Raw genomic sequence first — 17099 nt, forward strand, 5'->3', positions numbered from 1 at the left:
TGTGATCTTCTTCGATGATGGAGGCGATGGCACGGTGACACCGTCTGGTCATGTGGATGCGAAAGATGGGTGGACCTTCCTTCGGTGGCTTGATTTCCCCAAGACTTTGCCTCTCCCTCTGGTACGAACGTGCCAACGGGCAAGACTTCGATGATGTTGCTTGTGCTTCTACTTTTGTAGTTGTTAGCTTTCCTTCTTCACCTTGTATATATGCCTTGTAGGGTTGCATCCCCGATTTCGTTTTATATTTCCTGGTGTTTCTAAGGTGGTGTTGGATGTAATCCTAATCTGCTAATGGCTTTGTCAACTGGAAGTCAAACTCAACTCGAGCCTTATCTCGGGCTCGGGAGTCTTTTCTTTAAAAATAAATTACTGGTCCTCTATCAATCGGCTCCAATACGTAAACTGATATGTGGTACCTGATATGTTCTTATCTGTCATGATGTGTACGGGGGTGTTTGGTTGGGCTTCCAGCCAACTTCGAAGCCAAAAGCTTCTATTTAGGGGCTTTCGGCTCCGGCTGTGACAAGGCCGAAAGCCACAGCTGCAGCCCGAATCCCCTAAATAGGAGCTTTTGGCTTAGAAGCCGGTAGACGAAAGCTGGTTGGAAGCCCAACCAAACACCCTCGTAATCTTCTAGAGATGCCAATTCGTTTCTAATGAAATATATATTTTGTAATGCTAATCAGCTGATATGAGTAAAAATTAGAGGGCACATGAAGACATATTTATATTACAAACAGATCAATTTTATTATCAGTAATAAGCCTATGTACAGTCACAGATCTTCACCTGTTACATCACTAATAGATACCAATCAATTTCATCGAACTCTGTATATTGTGCAAGCAAATGGAATGACGTCTTCACGGACGGACTCGGTTCTGCCTGCATACGCCGGATCTAGCCTGCGAGGTCTCCAGATCCTTCATGGACAAACAACTCAGACCGGCATGTAGAATTAGACTTGGTCCGACGGTGGCAATGGGAAAACACCTTGTTTGCTCCATCGCACGGACCTGTTCCACCGGCACTGCAACCATAACAAGTAAGCACATTTCCATGTGTGATCTGTGTTCAACCCTAGTTCCATACCCAACTAGAAGACAGAAATTGCTGGTCTTCTATTAATCGGCCTCCAGTACATGAACAAATATATATGTGCTACACCAGCATTTTGTTTTCTTTCTTGAGGTAATCTCATGGAGATAAATTCATCATGCACCGAAGCCACAATATTTGGTTATAGTACTATAGTCAACAAGCAATTAGACCATATTCTACGCTGCTGCAATAGAAGACGATACGTCGTCGTTGTCATCATCTCGTTGTTGCGTGCCTCTGACCGAGATAACCTCGAGCCTGCATCCATCTAAAATCAACCCATCCAGAGCGGCGAGTGTGTCATCCTGACAAATGTGCATTGTTGCGATTGTGACGAGGCCCCGTGAGGCCTTGGTGTCCTTGTATTTGATCACCTTGGCGTCGGACACCCTACCGTACTTACCGAACAACTGTTGCAACTGAGAGTCATTCGCGTTAGATGGTAGGTTACGCACAAACACCCGGAATTGTGGGCTATAGCTTCTTTCGATGAAAATCATGTTATTGATCCTTGGAGTGGTAGCTGGACCTCGATCGATTGGAGCAATGGTGGGTTGGGGGACGAGCCATGCGCACATCTCGTTGTGCCATCCTTGGGGCAGCCATTCGATGAGCTCGGTCGTGTTGTCGATGAGGTTGTACCTGAACACGCCACGTCTCTTATTTAGCCGGTGGTTGTCATAGAACAAGAAGTAGGTGAATCCGCCCTTCACACCTAGCCTTGAGGCGTCCACAGCAAAACTATTGGGCCACCCCAGAAATAGGACACGGTCAGCCAGGCTCCGGCCAACCTTCCTCACCCACCGCAACTTCTCCGGTCCCTTTGTGACCTCCTCAAGTGCGTGTATCGACATCGAGAGTGCCTGGACCAGGTCGCAGACGCCCGTGCTACTCTTCTCCAAGTAATCAATCTTGATGTGCACCGACACCCACAAAAGCTCGCCGCGGGACTCGAGCACATAGCTGTACTCATAGTAGTTACCATCGTGCTCGCGCGGCATCCATGACAATTTGGGGATCAGCAGTTGGTCGCTGCTTGCAGAATTAGATGGTGTTGTGACGACGAGCCAGAGGTCATCGGTCACGGTCACAAGGATTTTTCCGGCATGATACGCGATGCAGAACTCGCCGTAGTTGGGGGATTCAAGGGTCCTTTTGACGAAGGTCCACTCATCGTCTCCAGGACACAGGAGCGCCGTCTTGAACTCGGCGGTGTCTTCTACCCTGTTGTCATGCTTGTTGTACAGAAGCACGGTGCCGTCGTTGTAGACGATGCCACTGGGATTCTCCCCCAACCGTCCGTCGACATCCTCGTCTGGGAACGGAGGCAGGTCGGTGATGAGCTCTCCGGTGAGAACGTTGTGGAGGGTCGGGCCGTCGCGATCGGGGGAAGCGGTGAAGTAGCCGATGGCGGTGCCGTTGGCGCTGGCGACCCAGTTTACCTGGCCATCGGTTCCGGATATTGGTGGCGGCGGCGGCGGGGCACGGTAGCTCATGTTGGAGAAGACGCATCTGAACTTGAGGAAGTCGTCGCCCTTGTTGCTGGGCGCGAGGAGCCAGGGCAGGAACTGATCCGTCGTTGGATGGTGCGAATCGCGCAATGGCTTGCACACGGCATGGAAGCGCACGAAGTCGGCGACGTCGTGCAGGCGGCCGGAGATCTCGCGGACCAATTCCGGCGGCAGATCCGGCAATGTCGGGTGCATCGTGGTGGGTTAGAGAGATCCACACGGGATAGACCAACGCTTGCGGCGTATCCTCTGCGTGTAGGTATCTACTAGTACAAATGCCCGTGAGTTGCACCGGGTATGAAAAAGACACAACTTATTTTATGTATAAAAAAGACACAACTTATTTCATGTATAAAAATATATTATTGAGCAATAAATAAAGTGTGTGATTAGCTTATGCACCGGACAAACGTTCGGGCGTTTAGGGATGAAATAGGGGTCCGGCTGCAGCTTTCTTATCTATTGTTAAAATAACTTGTGTGCACTTGGTGTTTGTACGGGTGTTATAAAGGAGAGAGGTCACATGTGAATGGGAATCGTTGGGAAAAAAAGCAATGGACCTCGCGAGATGATTTACCGATGCGTGGGTCCCTCATATCGCCGTGTGTATCACGCACAAGCCGGCTACAGGCGGATTAGATTAATTCCCCATCGAGGGACTTGCAAACAGCGGCATACTGCAATCTTTTCTTTTTTCTCAGATCTCACCGCGCACGCACACCTCCTCATGCCCTCGTCCATTACGAAGCGGGCAACAACAACAGGACCACGCCGATGAGTCGGCTCTTCCCTGCGCTTCTCCCTCCCAATCCAACCATAAATCTCATCTCTATTCTCACCATCTTTCTTCTCTGTCGAACAAGGGGACTCAGACGAACAAAAATGACACTGCCACCATGGAGTTCAAAATTGCCGTCGGCACTCCCTCGTCAAGTCGCCGGATTCAGACCGCCCAGAAGCATGTGTCACCTGCCCGCCTCATCCTCGAGCTCCTCCTCTGCCGTCGTCCGATCTGGCCCGCCAAGTCGTCGTCCTACGCTACCAATCCGTCCAGCAGCCTCACGCGTCCGACCCCGATTCGGACCGTCGCTTCATGCTGGTTTCTTCATCTGCTCGCGTTGACCGCGAGGAGGCCACCTCGGCCTCGTCAAGGCGCATCCCACAAGTCGCCTCGCCTCGGCCTGCTCTGCCACAGTAGTGTCCTCTGTCTTAGGGAGTATCGAGGGGACCAAGTAGTACGTCGGCCGCCGCCAAGCCCTCGCGACCGGCGCCGCCCTCGCCAAGCCCTCGCCGGAGCGCCACATGCCGGCATCCTATTGCACCTCCTCGACCCCGCCTCCCGACGTCATCCTGCGCCTCCTCGTCCCCGCCTCCTGACGTCATCCTGCGCCTCCTCGACCCTGCCTCCTCACATACGTGCGCCGCCTCCTCGCCCCTGCTGGAAGCCGACGGCCAGCATCCTCTTGTGCCCGCACGCCGCCCTCGTCGACCCCGCCTCCTTCTCCTCCTGCGCCCACGCGCCATCCCTCCTCGACCTTGCCTCCTCGTGCCCGCACACCGCCCCTCGGCCTCGCGTCGCCGACGACAAGGCCCTGCCCCGAGCTCCAGGTTGTATCCGCAAAAAACAAATTGCTAAGAGATCCAAAAAGTCTCGCTTTTACAAATTTTGTTCAAAAATTTAGAAAATGAACCTGTTTTCAAAATAATATCCACTAACTCAAAAACACTCCTGTTTTACAAATATAGTTCACACATTCAGAAACAAATCAGGGTTTTTTCAAATAATATTTGTGCTTCCAAATTTTATTTCTAATTGAAACGTTATTCATGTTTACATCCAACAAAGAGATTCAGTGCAAACTTTTTCGACATTTCGACAAAGAATGTCCACTGCACCTCTCCATGCTATGCATTTATTGGTAGCTTTGACACTACAACAATATAATCATCACTGTGTGCTGAATTAGACGTTTTGGAGGAGATTTATGTATGCATGTTTGTATGTTCATATATATATGCAAAGATCGAATATGTAAAAAAATTATGATTTTTTTTTGTTCATAGAATTTTTATGATTTCTATGTCAAATTTATATGCAAAGAACGAAAATCATGAGTACTTTTCTAGCCATTGAGATTGAGTAATCACCTCTCTTATATAGATTGAGATTGGGCATTTTTCACAAGAGGGATCGATGTGCTTAGATACAAAATATTCTCTAGCAATATCATATCCTAACATCTCCTGGCAAACATCATTAAGAAGGCAGCCACGGAAGATTGATCTGTCAAAAGCTTCTTGTCCATAGCATGTTATTAGTGCCTACAGCGCAATACATATGTTACAAAGAAATACACCATAGCAGAACTATGTAGGTGGTGGGAGATTGCAGAACAGCATACCTGAATGACACAAACAATGTAGAATAGATGAACAATAGGGATGAAGAATTCTGTGGAGGTCAAAACTTCAATGGGCAGGCAGAAAAGTGCTGACATCAATGAAGAAAATGGATCTTGAGCCAGGACAGGATCAGCACACTGCTTCCAAAATTGAATATCAGGAAATATTTCACCCTCACTTTCCAGGTCAACCATAGGTAGCGAAGTGCCTATTAAAAACAGAAATGTGAGAAAGAGGATACATAAATATGGTATATTCCTGCACGTAAATATGGTATAGTGATTTGAATTTCCAGTAAACAGGAATCAAAAACACAAAAATAGGTACAGCATACAAGTTACCCATTTGATGTTTTTAATAACTATATAATTTACCGTGATACCTATTGGAATTTATAAGTGAAAGTAGGTGAATTCTAAGAAATAGCATGAGGAAAAATCCATGATGTAGGAAAATTGTACAAAGGGGGCCAAGGTGCCCTACATACCTTTTCGCTTAGTACCATCCAAAAGATCTTTATCGCCAGAAATACCAGAGCAAATAGACCCTGCTAACAGTTGGATACCTTCAAATCTCAGAAGAACCTCACGGCGGTTCAGAACACGTGCAGAGTGAGAAACACGAAACAACAGAGACAATATGAATCCACTCGATGAATTCAATTCGCTGTGAAGAGATTCTAAGCAAGACTTCGATTAAGCAGAATAGCTTGACATTTTATCACGAGAAGCGATCTCTGTAGAAACCACAGAGTACCGAAGTGTTTCCGAGAGAAACAAGGATGGGCTTAGCCTTTCAGATGCTGAAAAGCTGCTTTTGCTGCAAGGATAGTAAAGCATAGCGAGTCTTCGAAGGGAAGGATCTAAAGCTGGCTCCGCAGTGTCATTCACATTCCCAGGAAAATCTTTTAGAAATGTGCTTTGTCCAACAATTTTTCTGGCACTTTCAAGGAGGGCCAGGGCACGAGGGGACTGTAAGTTATGTATACTTGCAGCAGCCTCAGTAGGCGTGGTTTGAGCAATTGGCATCGCCTTCCTAGTTATACCAGAGAAATCGGGCGATGCTGGAAGAATGGAATTTGCAAATCTGCGACACACTGGACACAGCAACTCTCCCTGTACAAAGCTAGGTGTAAGTGCATAATAATTAACAAAAGAAAGAAGACAACTGTCTAATGCATCAGTAGAAACTACCAGATGAGGATCAACAATATGTCCTCCTTCAAAACCGAGTCTCCTGATATATCTGTCAAGAAACAAAAGAAGTAAAGTTGTTGCACTAAGATCGTAGATTCAATCAAGAGAAGTGTGAGAAGCCATCATAAGACAATCACTAATGCAGGCTCCATTGGGTCAATGCATTTTGGATGGTCTGAATTGGTTTGATCAAACTAAAGGGGGAGCTCGGCCCTCACTCGGATTGGTGACGGAGTGGAGAACGCCGAGCCCGAGGAGGGAGTCGCCGCCGCGAAGTATGTCGCCCCGCACGACGAGCGCCCTGAGCGACATCCTGACCTCCACCTCGCGGTGGTCGCGGGTGGCGTCTGCGCCACCACCACCATCTGCGGCGGCGGGAGGAGCGGCGACAGGGAGATGGACACCGCGGCCGGGCCGGCGCCCGGGGCTTCCTCCGCCATGGCGAGCCTGGCCGCCGAGGCGGTGGTGGCGGCGTGGTCGTCGGCCCCCGGCCGCGGCGGAAGAGCTGCATCTCCACCTCAGGCGCGGCCGCCGGCTCGGATCCAGGCCTCCCGTTCTGGGCGGAGGCCGGCAGCTCCTCGTGGATGCCGTCGTCGGCCGGCGACGCTGCCTTGTCGGCTTTTGGGGAAGGCGAAAACGGAATCTGTCAATCTGCGTCTCGCGCCAACCCCGATCTGCATGCACGTCGCCTCGGGACGCCGTGTTGGGGAACGTCGCATGGGAAACAAAAATTTTCCTACGCGCACGAAGACCTATCATGGTGATGTCCATCTACGAGAGGGGATGAGTGATCTACGTACCCTTGTAGATCGTACAGCAGAAGCGTTAGAGAACGCGGTTGATGTAGTGGAACGTCCTCACGTCCCTCGATCCGCCCCGCGAACAATCCCGCGATCAGTCCCACGATCTAGTACCGAACGGACGGCACCTCCGCGTTCAGCACACGTACAGCTCGACGATGATCTCGGCCTTCTTGATCCAGCAAGAGAGACGGAGAGGTAGAAGAGTTCTCCGGCAGCGTGACGACGCTCCGGAGGTTGGTGATGATCTTGTCTCAGCAGGGCTCCGCCCGAGCTCCGCAAAAACACGATCTAGAGGAAAAACTATGGAGGTATGTGGTCGGGCAGCCGTGAGAAAGTCGTCTCAAATCTGCCCTAAAAGCCCCATATATATAGGAGGAGGGAGGGGGACCTTGCCTTGGGGTCCAAGGGACTCCCAAGGGGTCGGCCGAGCCAAGGGGGGGGAGGACTCCCCCCCCAAACCGAGTTGGACTTGGTTTGGTGGGAGGAGTCCCCCTCCCTTCCCACTTCTTCCCTCTATTTTTTTTCTTTTCCTTTGATTTTCTTATCTTGGCGCATAGGCTCCCTTGGGGCTGTCCCACCAGCCCACTAAGGGCTGGTGTGTCCCCCAAAAACCTATGGGCTTCCCCGGAGTGGGTTGCCCCCCTCCGGTGAACTCCCGGAACCCATTCGTCATTCCCGGTACATTCCCGGTAACTTCGAAAACCTTCCGGTAATCAAATGAGGTCATCCTATATATCAATCTTCGTTTCTGGACCATTCCGGAAACCCCCGTGACGTCCGTGATCTCATCCGGGACTCCGAACAACATTCGGTAACCAACCATATAACTCAAATACGCATAAAACAACGTCGAACCTTAAGTGTGCAGACCCTGCGGGTTCGAGAACTATGTAGACATGACCCGAGAGACTCCTCGGTCAATATCCAATAGCGGGACCTGGATGCCCATATTGGATCCTACATATTCTACGAAGATCTTTATCGTTAGAACCTCAGTGCCAAGGATTCGTATAATCCCGTATGTCATTCCCTTTGTCCTTCGGTATGTTACTTGCCCGAGATTCGATCGCCAGTATCCGTATACCTATTTCAATCTCGTTTACCGGCAAGTCTCTTTACTCGTTCCGTAATACAAGATCCCGCAACTTACACTAAGTTACATTGCTTGCAAGGCTTGTGTGTGATGTTGTATTACCGAGTGGGCCCCGAGATACCTCTCCGTCACACGGAGTGACAAATCCCAGTCTTGATCCATACTAACTCAACTAACACCTTCGGAGATACCTGTAGAGCATCTTTATAGTCACCCAGTTACGTTGCGACGTTTGATACACACAAAGCATTCCTCCGGTGTCAGTGAGTTATATGATCTCATGGTCATAGGAATAAATACTTGACACGCAGAAAACAGTAGCAACAAAATGACACGATCAACATGCTACGTCTATTAGTTTGGGTCTAGTCCATCACGTGATTCTCCTAATGACGTGATCCAGTTATCAAGCAACAACACCTTGTTCATAATCAGAAGACACTGACTATCATCGATCAACTGGCTAGCCAACTAGAGGCATGCTAGGGACGGTGTTTTGTCTATGTATCCACACATGTAAATGAGTCTTCATTCAATACAATTATAGCATGGATAATAAACTATTATCTTGATACAGGAATTATAATAATAACTATACATTTATTATTGCCTCTAGGGCATAATTCCAACACGGCGCGGGGCGGCGGCCTGCTGTGGTGGTCTCGCGACCGTCGACGGCCTCGTGTGCTCCTACTGTCGCCAGATTAGACGGGCCACCGCCGACGTCGTGTGCTCCTCCTGCCCTCTGTCCCCAGCGGCCCAGCCTCGTCTGCTCAATCACCGATGATGTAGGGACCGTGGGTTAGTTTGTATTAAATAGAGGGGGGGGTTTCTTAAAAAAGTAAAAAAACGGTTCGACCCGACTTATAGAAGGATTGCGGGTTAATTACCTGAAATGACAGGGACTTTTTTGCAAAAACGCCACCACGGATGACAGAAGCACTCCGCGCTTTATTATTACTAGTACAAATGCCCGTGCGTTGCACCGGGCGAAAAATAATAACATCAAAATCCATCATCGCACACACAATCTGCTTCATCCACTTGAATACGGCCACCCATCCATCTCATAGTTATCATTCTTTCTGCCGTCGATGACGTAGGTCGTTCACCTGTAGCACATGTGCGAATATGAGCTCATGGAGTTGAATCTATAGGTGCAGTCCTATCCTTAGGAAGGAAAAACATCCTCAACTCATTCTGAACAAGAGATGAGGCCGATTCAAAAGCCATGAAGGCCATGAAATCACCCACATACAGGTGCATCTCAAGATAGCAGAGGGAATCAAGAGGTGAGGGATAGGGCGATACCTGAGCCGTTCCGTCGACTGAATGAATCAGCGGCCGCGCTGGATCCTGACCGGATCCGCCTCGCGCCGACCTCCGGTGCTTCCCCGCCTCCTGGAGCCCTTTCCTGCTCACGCGGGAGGTTGGGGGCTGCGTCGGCAGGGCGAACGCCCAACCCCACCGCCATAGCTCGCCTTGCCGGAGGAGCATAGATTCATCATGAAATATATTTTTATATTTTATATATTTGGTATTATAAATCATTATATAATTTGCTATAATCTTGGTCAAACATAGACATGGTTTGACTTTTTGAAAAACTAATACACCTTATATTTAGGAACAGGGGGAGTACAAACACAAATTCATCAATTCTAGTACTAATAATCTTGCCGTCTTCAATACAGAACTATAGTTGCCGATAGGCATGCAGCAAATTACCAAAAAAAATGTTCAGAAAAGCAATGCAAGTTCAGAGTACAAGGATATGCCACTCGGGCCCACACTTCAGAAACACAAATAATGCATGCTCGGCCACTGGCAGACAAGCGGCTGCATTGTGTTTCAGCTAGCACACACTATTACAGCTTTAGTGATCGATTTTATTGGAGTTTGTTTGGTTTTTTGTGTGCTGGCACAGCAAACTGATGTGATGAAGGTAAAGTATCAGTTAAACTACCGGACATAAGCAACTGAAAGAGACGATGTGTACAGCTCATCATCATGGGGTACTGAGCATGATATCACCAAAATACCAAACTATCGGTAGCATACAAGGTAGCTTAGACAGCTTCACAAGGCTACTACATTTATGCTTATGCCCCCCAGCTGTGCAGTTGCATCTTTACCAACCAAAAGGTAATCCCCAATTTACTCTAAGGAACTAAACAAATGATCCTAAAAAAAGATGAATGCACATCCAACACTTCTACTCAATTTCCTATTCTCACCCTAATCGAATCGAGGAAACATAAAAATAAAGGCCCCCGTACAAACAAAAATTACAACTGAGTTTAGCGCCTCCAGGACAGTATGTTGAATTAACTGAATATTAGGCGACAATAGCAGGAACAGAGCGTCCGATTAGATCTAACTCCGAGCATCGGAACCTAGCTTTGGTGGAAGCACGGACAGGAAAGCAACATGCCAAAAGGGACCGGGTGGGGGGGGGGGGGGGGGGTGCTCACCTGCGCCGCTTGCGGAGGAGGGCGCCCTCCTCCCTGCCCATCTCGGCCAGCGGCAGCAGGACGGGGCCGTCGTCGTCCCCGCCCCCGAAGTCCGAGTCGGGGAAGAAGGGCGAGGGGGCGTACGGAAGAAGGGCGAGGGGGCGTACCCGCCGGAGACGTGACGGACGGTCTCCTCGTCCACCACCACCTCCTCCTCCTCCTCGGGACCGGCTTCGGCGAAGGAGGGGTACCCGGCGTCCACGAAGGAGGCGTACCCTCCCGCGCTGCCGTCGGCCGCCACGACGTCGGTGGTGTCGTCTTCAGTGTCGTCGAAGGGTGGGAGGCGGTGCGCTGGAGGTCGTCCGCGGCCCTGGGATTTGGCCGCCGTGCGTCAGCTAATCACCAGCTCTCTGTGTGTGGGTGTGTGAATTGTAAAAATCTTTGATTCTTTTCTGCGTTGGCCGTCAACCTATATAAGTAGGGCTCCGGTCGATCCCCTTCCTCCTCTGCCCAGTCACTGTCCACACACATTTGTAGTTTTGTACCACCCCTCTCTCATCCAAAGGAGCGCTAGACAAGCCCCGCACTGTGCTGTGGTGCTCCATCTAGCTCGCCTTTTCGCCTAGCTTAGCTTAGCTTCCAAATCTGCTCCACGGCTCCAGCAGCAGCAGGAGGAGGAAAATATCTGTGCGTCTCCGAGAGCCAGATCATCCATGGAGAAGGACATCCACAAGGAGGTGAACACAATTCCCATCCCCACCCGACGAATCCTTGCGGGGAGATCGAATCCTCCTGCTATCCATCCGTCCATGGATTTTCTTTCCTTTTTCGCGATCTGGTTGTGCTGAGGCTTGATGGAAGATTCCGATGCTTGCGTGCGTGTAGGGGGAGGGGGCGACGGCGTGGATGACGGTGCCGGCGTTCGGGGACTGGGACATGAAGAACGGCGCCATGCCGGACTACTCCATGGACTTCTCCACGATCCGGGAGATGCGCAAGCAAAACAAGAAGGAGCTCTCCCGCGCCAGCCTCGGCGGCGACGACGACCTCCTCGCCCACCACAAGCAGCAGCAGCAGCAGCAGCCATCCAGGCCCCCCCCCCCCAGCCCACGGAGGTGGCCGCGATGCCCGGAATGTTGGAGGCGCGCGCATCGAGGGAGCTCGAGATGCGGGGGATTCTACTGGATAGGATAGATGGGGGCGCGGTAGAGGAACCGTCATGTTCTCGTGTGAATAGGATAGATCGACTTACAGAGGGAGTGCGGGTTGAATACCTAAAAATGGAGGGGCTTTTTGTGCAAAAGTGTCGACGACGTACAACAGAAACGTTCCGTGCTTTATTATTACTAGCAAAAGGACCCGTGCGTTGCAACGGGAGAAAAACAATTACAATCTCCACTGATGCTGATCATATTATGTCTTTAAAATTTTAGGACATTTCTTGAAATGCATGAACATTTTTTGAATTAGCAAACATTTTTTTTAATTGCACTCAAAAAATAACACACAAACAAAATCATGGACTTTTATTGTTTTCATCAACATTGTTCTCAAAATTATGAACATTTTTCTGAATATGTGAATATTTTTATAAAAATCCTGAGCATTTTTTGAATTCACAAACATTTTATATTTTCTTCAAACTTTTATTTCAAAATTGCCAGTTTTATAAATTGCAAAAGATTTTCAAAGTTCTATATTATTTAAACTAAAAAATGGAACAGAAAAATGAAAATAAAAAATGAGACTAAAAACAGAGGCACGAACTGTTTTTAAGATTTTTACACGGACTTTTGTTTAAAATCGTTGACTTTTTTATTTTATGGACAATTTCTCAAAGTTTAAACATTTATTTATATGAAAAAAAAATCAAAACTCCTGAGTAGTTTTTGAATTCTCAAAAAAAATATGTTTTTTTGAATATTTTATTTCGAAATTCTCAGTTTCTTAAAATTGAGAAAAGTTGTTTGAAGTTCTAAATTATTTAAGGGGACTGCTAGGCATCCACCGGTGGATTTGTAGTAATCATCCATCACCTTTTTAGCCGTTCGATGTACGCGCATGCACCGTCAGATTACCAGCTCGGTCGCCTCCCCTCATCACGTAAAATCCTGAAACAATGCTCTAGTTGCAGAAACAAGCATGCTGCTACGTGTCCGGCTTACGGGTTAAAAAGTGACTGACGGGTCTTTTGCAACATAAATTATGTTGCAATTTTTTTTGCAACAAAGAGCATGTTGCGAAAACGTCTATATATATATTTTTACAATATAATTTGTTATAGAATATTTTCTGCAACAAGGATCGTGTTGCAAAGGTCATGTTGTAAAAAACTTTTGCAACATAGGTCAGGCTGCAGAAAACTTTTGCAAAAAAAGATCGTTGTTCTAATTTTTTGAAACAGAGTCCAAGTTGCAGAAACTCGTCATTGTGCCTAGCTTCGCCGCTGGCAATCGCAACAACATCGTTGTTGCAGAAACTTAGTTGCACATCTCCTCGAGGGATGGAGCTCGAGCTCAAGGTCGAACCGAGGAGGAGATGCAGGGTGTCGGAGCGGAGGAGGAGTGCGCCGCCCACGGCGACGACAATGACTGCGACGGCCACCATGGTCTCGACGCTCCGCCCCTGCAGGAAATCCATGGCCTCCTCTTCCTCACGCGCCAATTCTCGGGGTGGGGTTGGTTGGGCTGCGGCGTTTGCTGCGGGATTTAGTTGGGTTTAGAAGAGAGACGGGGCGGGCGCGGGGTTAGCTGCAGGAGCGGGGGTAGGTGGGGTGCGGTGGTGACTAACCACTGGTGAGACCTGTGGGCGGGGCGGGGCGCGGTGGCGGAGAACGCGAGGTCGTCCATCACAGGACACGCGTCTGGTGGGAGAGACGGTGGATGCGATAGTACAAATCGATCGGTTGATGGGAAGAGTTTTCCATTCTCTAAAGTAGAAAAACAAAATGGAAATAAAAAGAAAAATAAAAAAAATTAAACTAAAAAAACAGACGCCCACGCATGGGCCGGCCCAAACAGGTGTGCTGCATATTTTGTCCAACGCCTAGAGTGTAATATAGGAGGTGCCTACATGGACCGGCCCAGTCAGAAGATTTTCTTGTTTAAATGTTTTTTATGACTTATAGGTGACATTGGTGGGTAATTCTAGTCAACTTTAAGGGCAATTTGGATGACGTAAGAAGCATTATTTGCTTTATTAGTAGGTAAGATAGCAAAAGGGCCCGTGCGTTGCATCGGGTGTACAAAAAAAATATATACTTAGACAGTTGAAAAAAAATATGCTTAGACAATATGAAAATCAGAAGTTAAGCCATTATATATTTTTATATTTACATGTTTAACATTTTTCAATTTCATGGTCAAAATTTATCAAACCATATTTAGTTTTGATATTAAGTTTTTTATACAAATTTTATATTTTTTCGTATACATCAGGAATATTTTTTATATGTGTTTGATATTTTCCAAGTACATGATTAGCATTTTCTTTCCATATTAATTTGTTATGTCTAATTTTTTACATATACATTGTATTTTTTTCTGTATGTTTTTTATACATTGGAAACATTTATATGCACATTTAATATTTTTTAAATGCATGATCGAAAAATTCAAAAATAATTAAAAATTATATAGTTATTTTTCATTACGCGTTGTACCTTTTTTCTATATAATGATTTTTTAATTCAATTTTGGCATTCCTTCAGTGCATGATTAACATTTTATCAAAGTTTGCATATATAGGTGATTTTTATAAATAAAATATTCAAAATATATCCAAATAAAACAAAAATAAATAATTAAGAAAAATAAGTGCTCAAGGTCATATTGGACCGGCCCAGTCTGGCGACAGACAAAATAGGGGGAGAAAAGTGTGATGGAGAGGGATCAAACCCGCGTCTCCAGGTTTTAAGCGCGCAGCTCCAACCACTTGGGATGGCCGTGCTGTTGTTATATTTTGGTGGATCTGTTCCTGTTGAAGGAGAGGAACCGCCGATTTATTAATGACGGACGACAGAAGCATTAATTGCTTTATTAGTAATTAGTAGGTAAATATATTTATACTGGTTTAGATCTTTTCGTAACGGCTTGTCCCAGACTTGATACTAACATATAAAAATTACCAATCTTGATAGCAATCTGTATTTAATGACCGGATTGTGGTACTTTTGTGCAATTTACATTCAAAAATCCAACAATAACAACATTATTGCTCAGTTCAATGGAACTGAATTAAAAACTCGATTACATAGACTACTCCAAAATTTCATATTTTCGTAGTTTCGGTGAGACCACATTACTGGTATTTAATTGTTAAAATTCGGATTTTTTGAGTCGGTAATGGTACCCAGGTTGGCGCGATGCAGCGGTGGCGTTGGCCGCAGGACCAGCACACCAGGCGAGCTTGCCAACAGCTCCGGCCATCCTCCGGCCATCCTCCGGCTAAACCGCCGTGCAGATCGAGGGGGATTTCAAAATCGCCCCCCAATCTCCAGAGCCCGCGTCCGTACCGCTAAGTTGCGTTGTAGATCCTTCCCATGCCTTATCAAGTAGCTTGAGTTCAGGTTGTGATAAGATCAGCAGGCTCTAAGCAGATACGACCTTCGTTATCTTTACAAGGACATACTATATTATACATATATTCCGATATTTCGAATAAAATTAAGAATAAATAGAAAAAAAGATGCAAGAAAGTATTTCGGTAAATACGATAACTCACTCATGGAACAGGGATCTGCATGATCACATATTCACATCCAGGGTGAACGTTCACATACAAACTTATGCACTCTGCATATTCTTGCACTTCGTCTGAAACTTCTCCACTACTTCAAGACCACCAAACCTGCTACGATACACGGACAGAAGGTCAAGAAGCTCCCTAAAACCCTTACTCCACCGACCACACCATCTTCCAAGTAGTATGCCCCTTTTGTGAAGGCCACCTTTCCATTCCGGAGCTGCTTCAACTTAAGCTTGCCTACCTAAATAAGTTTTGGATTCACACCATGGACATTGATACAGCAGATTTGGGTAAATCTTGAGTGGCACCTGATACTCTGATTATCTGTTTTCAGGTAAGCCAAAGTTAGCATTGTAGTATGATTCAGCTGAACAGGTTAGCATATCTCTGAGTTCTAGGTGTTTGTAATGGAGTAGGAGATAATGGAAGCAAGAAAATTCAGACAAACTTGAACAAGCAAGATATTCATATACATGCCATATAAATGTTTGGAAAAGTTGAACAAGAAAGATGCACCCTGAAAGTATGCCAATTTCTTACTTATCCTTGCTCATAACTGAAAGGTGGAGTATCACCACATACTCTTACCTAGTCATTGCCAGTTAAGATCATTGTTCATATTATTCGGAAACCACATATGGCGCACTTGGTCAAAAGTTCCTGTGAAAATGGTAACTATCCGGCATACCAGATTTTGCCAAAAATAAAGGGGAAAAAATACAAGATATTTGATGTGATTACAGTAAGAATAACTACTGGATCAGGGCTGTAGGATAAGAAAAGGTTATGTTTAAGAGAGGTTGATTATCTCGGTGGTGCAGAAATTCTATTTTCCTCTCCCAAATTTCCAAGGCACTTTTTGTTCATGTCTAGTCATGGACTCTATACAATTATCTAATTGGATGTTTTTATACGTATCATTGTCAGACTGTAAGTTCAACATTATATAAAGTAATCATGGCTCTGGATAAAAAGAAAAGCAATCATGCATGGCTATGTTCGTTGCATTGAGGCCAGCAGATAAAAGAAAATCCACAACTTTGTTGATCTTATATCTGAATGATATACATGGGGGCATGCATGGACAGAGATTATGAGTATGCATCATCTATGCTTGGTCCTGATTCTTGAGGTAAATGAGGCATAATGAACAGAGATAATGCGGTTTACATGACATAGGTGAAACTTTTTGCTGCACATATTCAGGATGTTACCTTGTGGCAATAAATGCTTGTAACCTGGGTGTTCAAGATGTTACCTTGTGGCAATAATTCTGGTAACCCAGGTGTTCAGGATGTTACCTTGTGGCAATAATTATGGTAAGTGGTAACCCAGGTGTTTAGGATGTTACCTTGTGGCAATAATTATGGTAAGTGGTAACCCAGGTGTTCAGGATGTTACCTTGTGGCAACAAATTCGGGTAACCCAGGTGTTTGCATATCTGAGACAAGAGGCCATCATTTTGCCCATTCCCTTGTCTTCTCACATACTTCTCATTTGTCCAGTATAATAGATAATTTGTGTGAATCACACCTATGACTCGCATGAACCTACTTTTTCCATCTTCGCCCATGGTGATACCAATTTAGATGCTCGGGCTCTGTGATAGCTCCAACAGGTACGATGCTTCTCATTTCTTATCAAAACTCCAGCATAAGGAGAGGCCGAGCTCTTTCAATCAAATAACCTCAAAGCAAAACCCAATGAAACATTTAAGGCCTTGTTTGGTTTGTCGAAATTTAAAGGGGTTTGGAGGGTATTGAAAGGGATTAAATCCCCTGCAAGTCAAA

At 46.5% G+C, this 17099-nt stretch overlaps 2 protein-coding genes and 2 pseudogenes across 2 annotated transcripts; 1 reads left to right on the forward strand and 3 right to left on the reverse strand.

The window, feature by feature from the left end:
* Positions 1-1280: 1280 nt before the first annotated feature.
* Positions 1281-2810, reverse strand: LOC123442261. The gene has a single exon (XM_045118296.1). It carries the CDS (start codon positions 2808-2810, stop codon positions 1281-1283), a length of 1530 nt encoding a protein of 509 aa, XP_044974231.1.
* A 1914-nt stretch (positions 2811-4724) lies between these two features.
* Positions 4725-6310, reverse strand: LOC123442262 (annotated as a pseudogene).
* A 2731-nt stretch (positions 6311-9041) lies between these two features.
* Positions 9042-10954, reverse strand: LOC123442263 (annotated as a pseudogene).
* LOC123441086 lies at positions 10857-11845 on the forward strand. Its single transcript, XM_045117607.1, has 2 exons — positions 10857-11300; positions 11449-11845. The coding sequence occupies exons 1-2, from the start codon at positions 11277-11279 to the stop codon at positions 11755-11757; spliced, it is 333 nt and encodes a 110-aa protein (XP_044973542.1). The 5' UTR covers positions 10857-11276; the 3' UTR covers positions 11758-11845.
* The last annotated feature ends 5254 nt before the right edge of the window (positions 11846-17099 follow it).

The sequence above is a fragment of the Hordeum vulgare genome, chromosome 3H (genome assembly GCF_904849725.1).
Source record: "Hordeum vulgare subsp. vulgare chromosome 3H, MorexV3_pseudomolecules_assembly, whole genome shotgun sequence".
Lineage (NCBI taxonomy): Eukaryota > Viridiplantae > Streptophyta > Magnoliopsida > Poales > Poaceae > Hordeum > Hordeum vulgare.

Excerpts from the sequence above, each read along its gene's own strand:
- LOC123441086 (XM_045117607.1), top strand. The coding sequence starts at position 11,277 with ATGGAGAAGGACATCCACAAGGAG. Across the intron at positions 11,301-11,448 it reads AGAAGGACATCCACAAGGAG|GGGGAGGGGGCGACGGCGTG; the intron begins GTGAACACAATT and ends GCGTGCGTGTAG.
- LOC123442261 (XM_045118296.1), bottom strand. The coding sequence starts at position 2,810 with ATGCACCCGACATTGCCGGATCTGCCGCCGGAATTGGTCCGCGAGATC.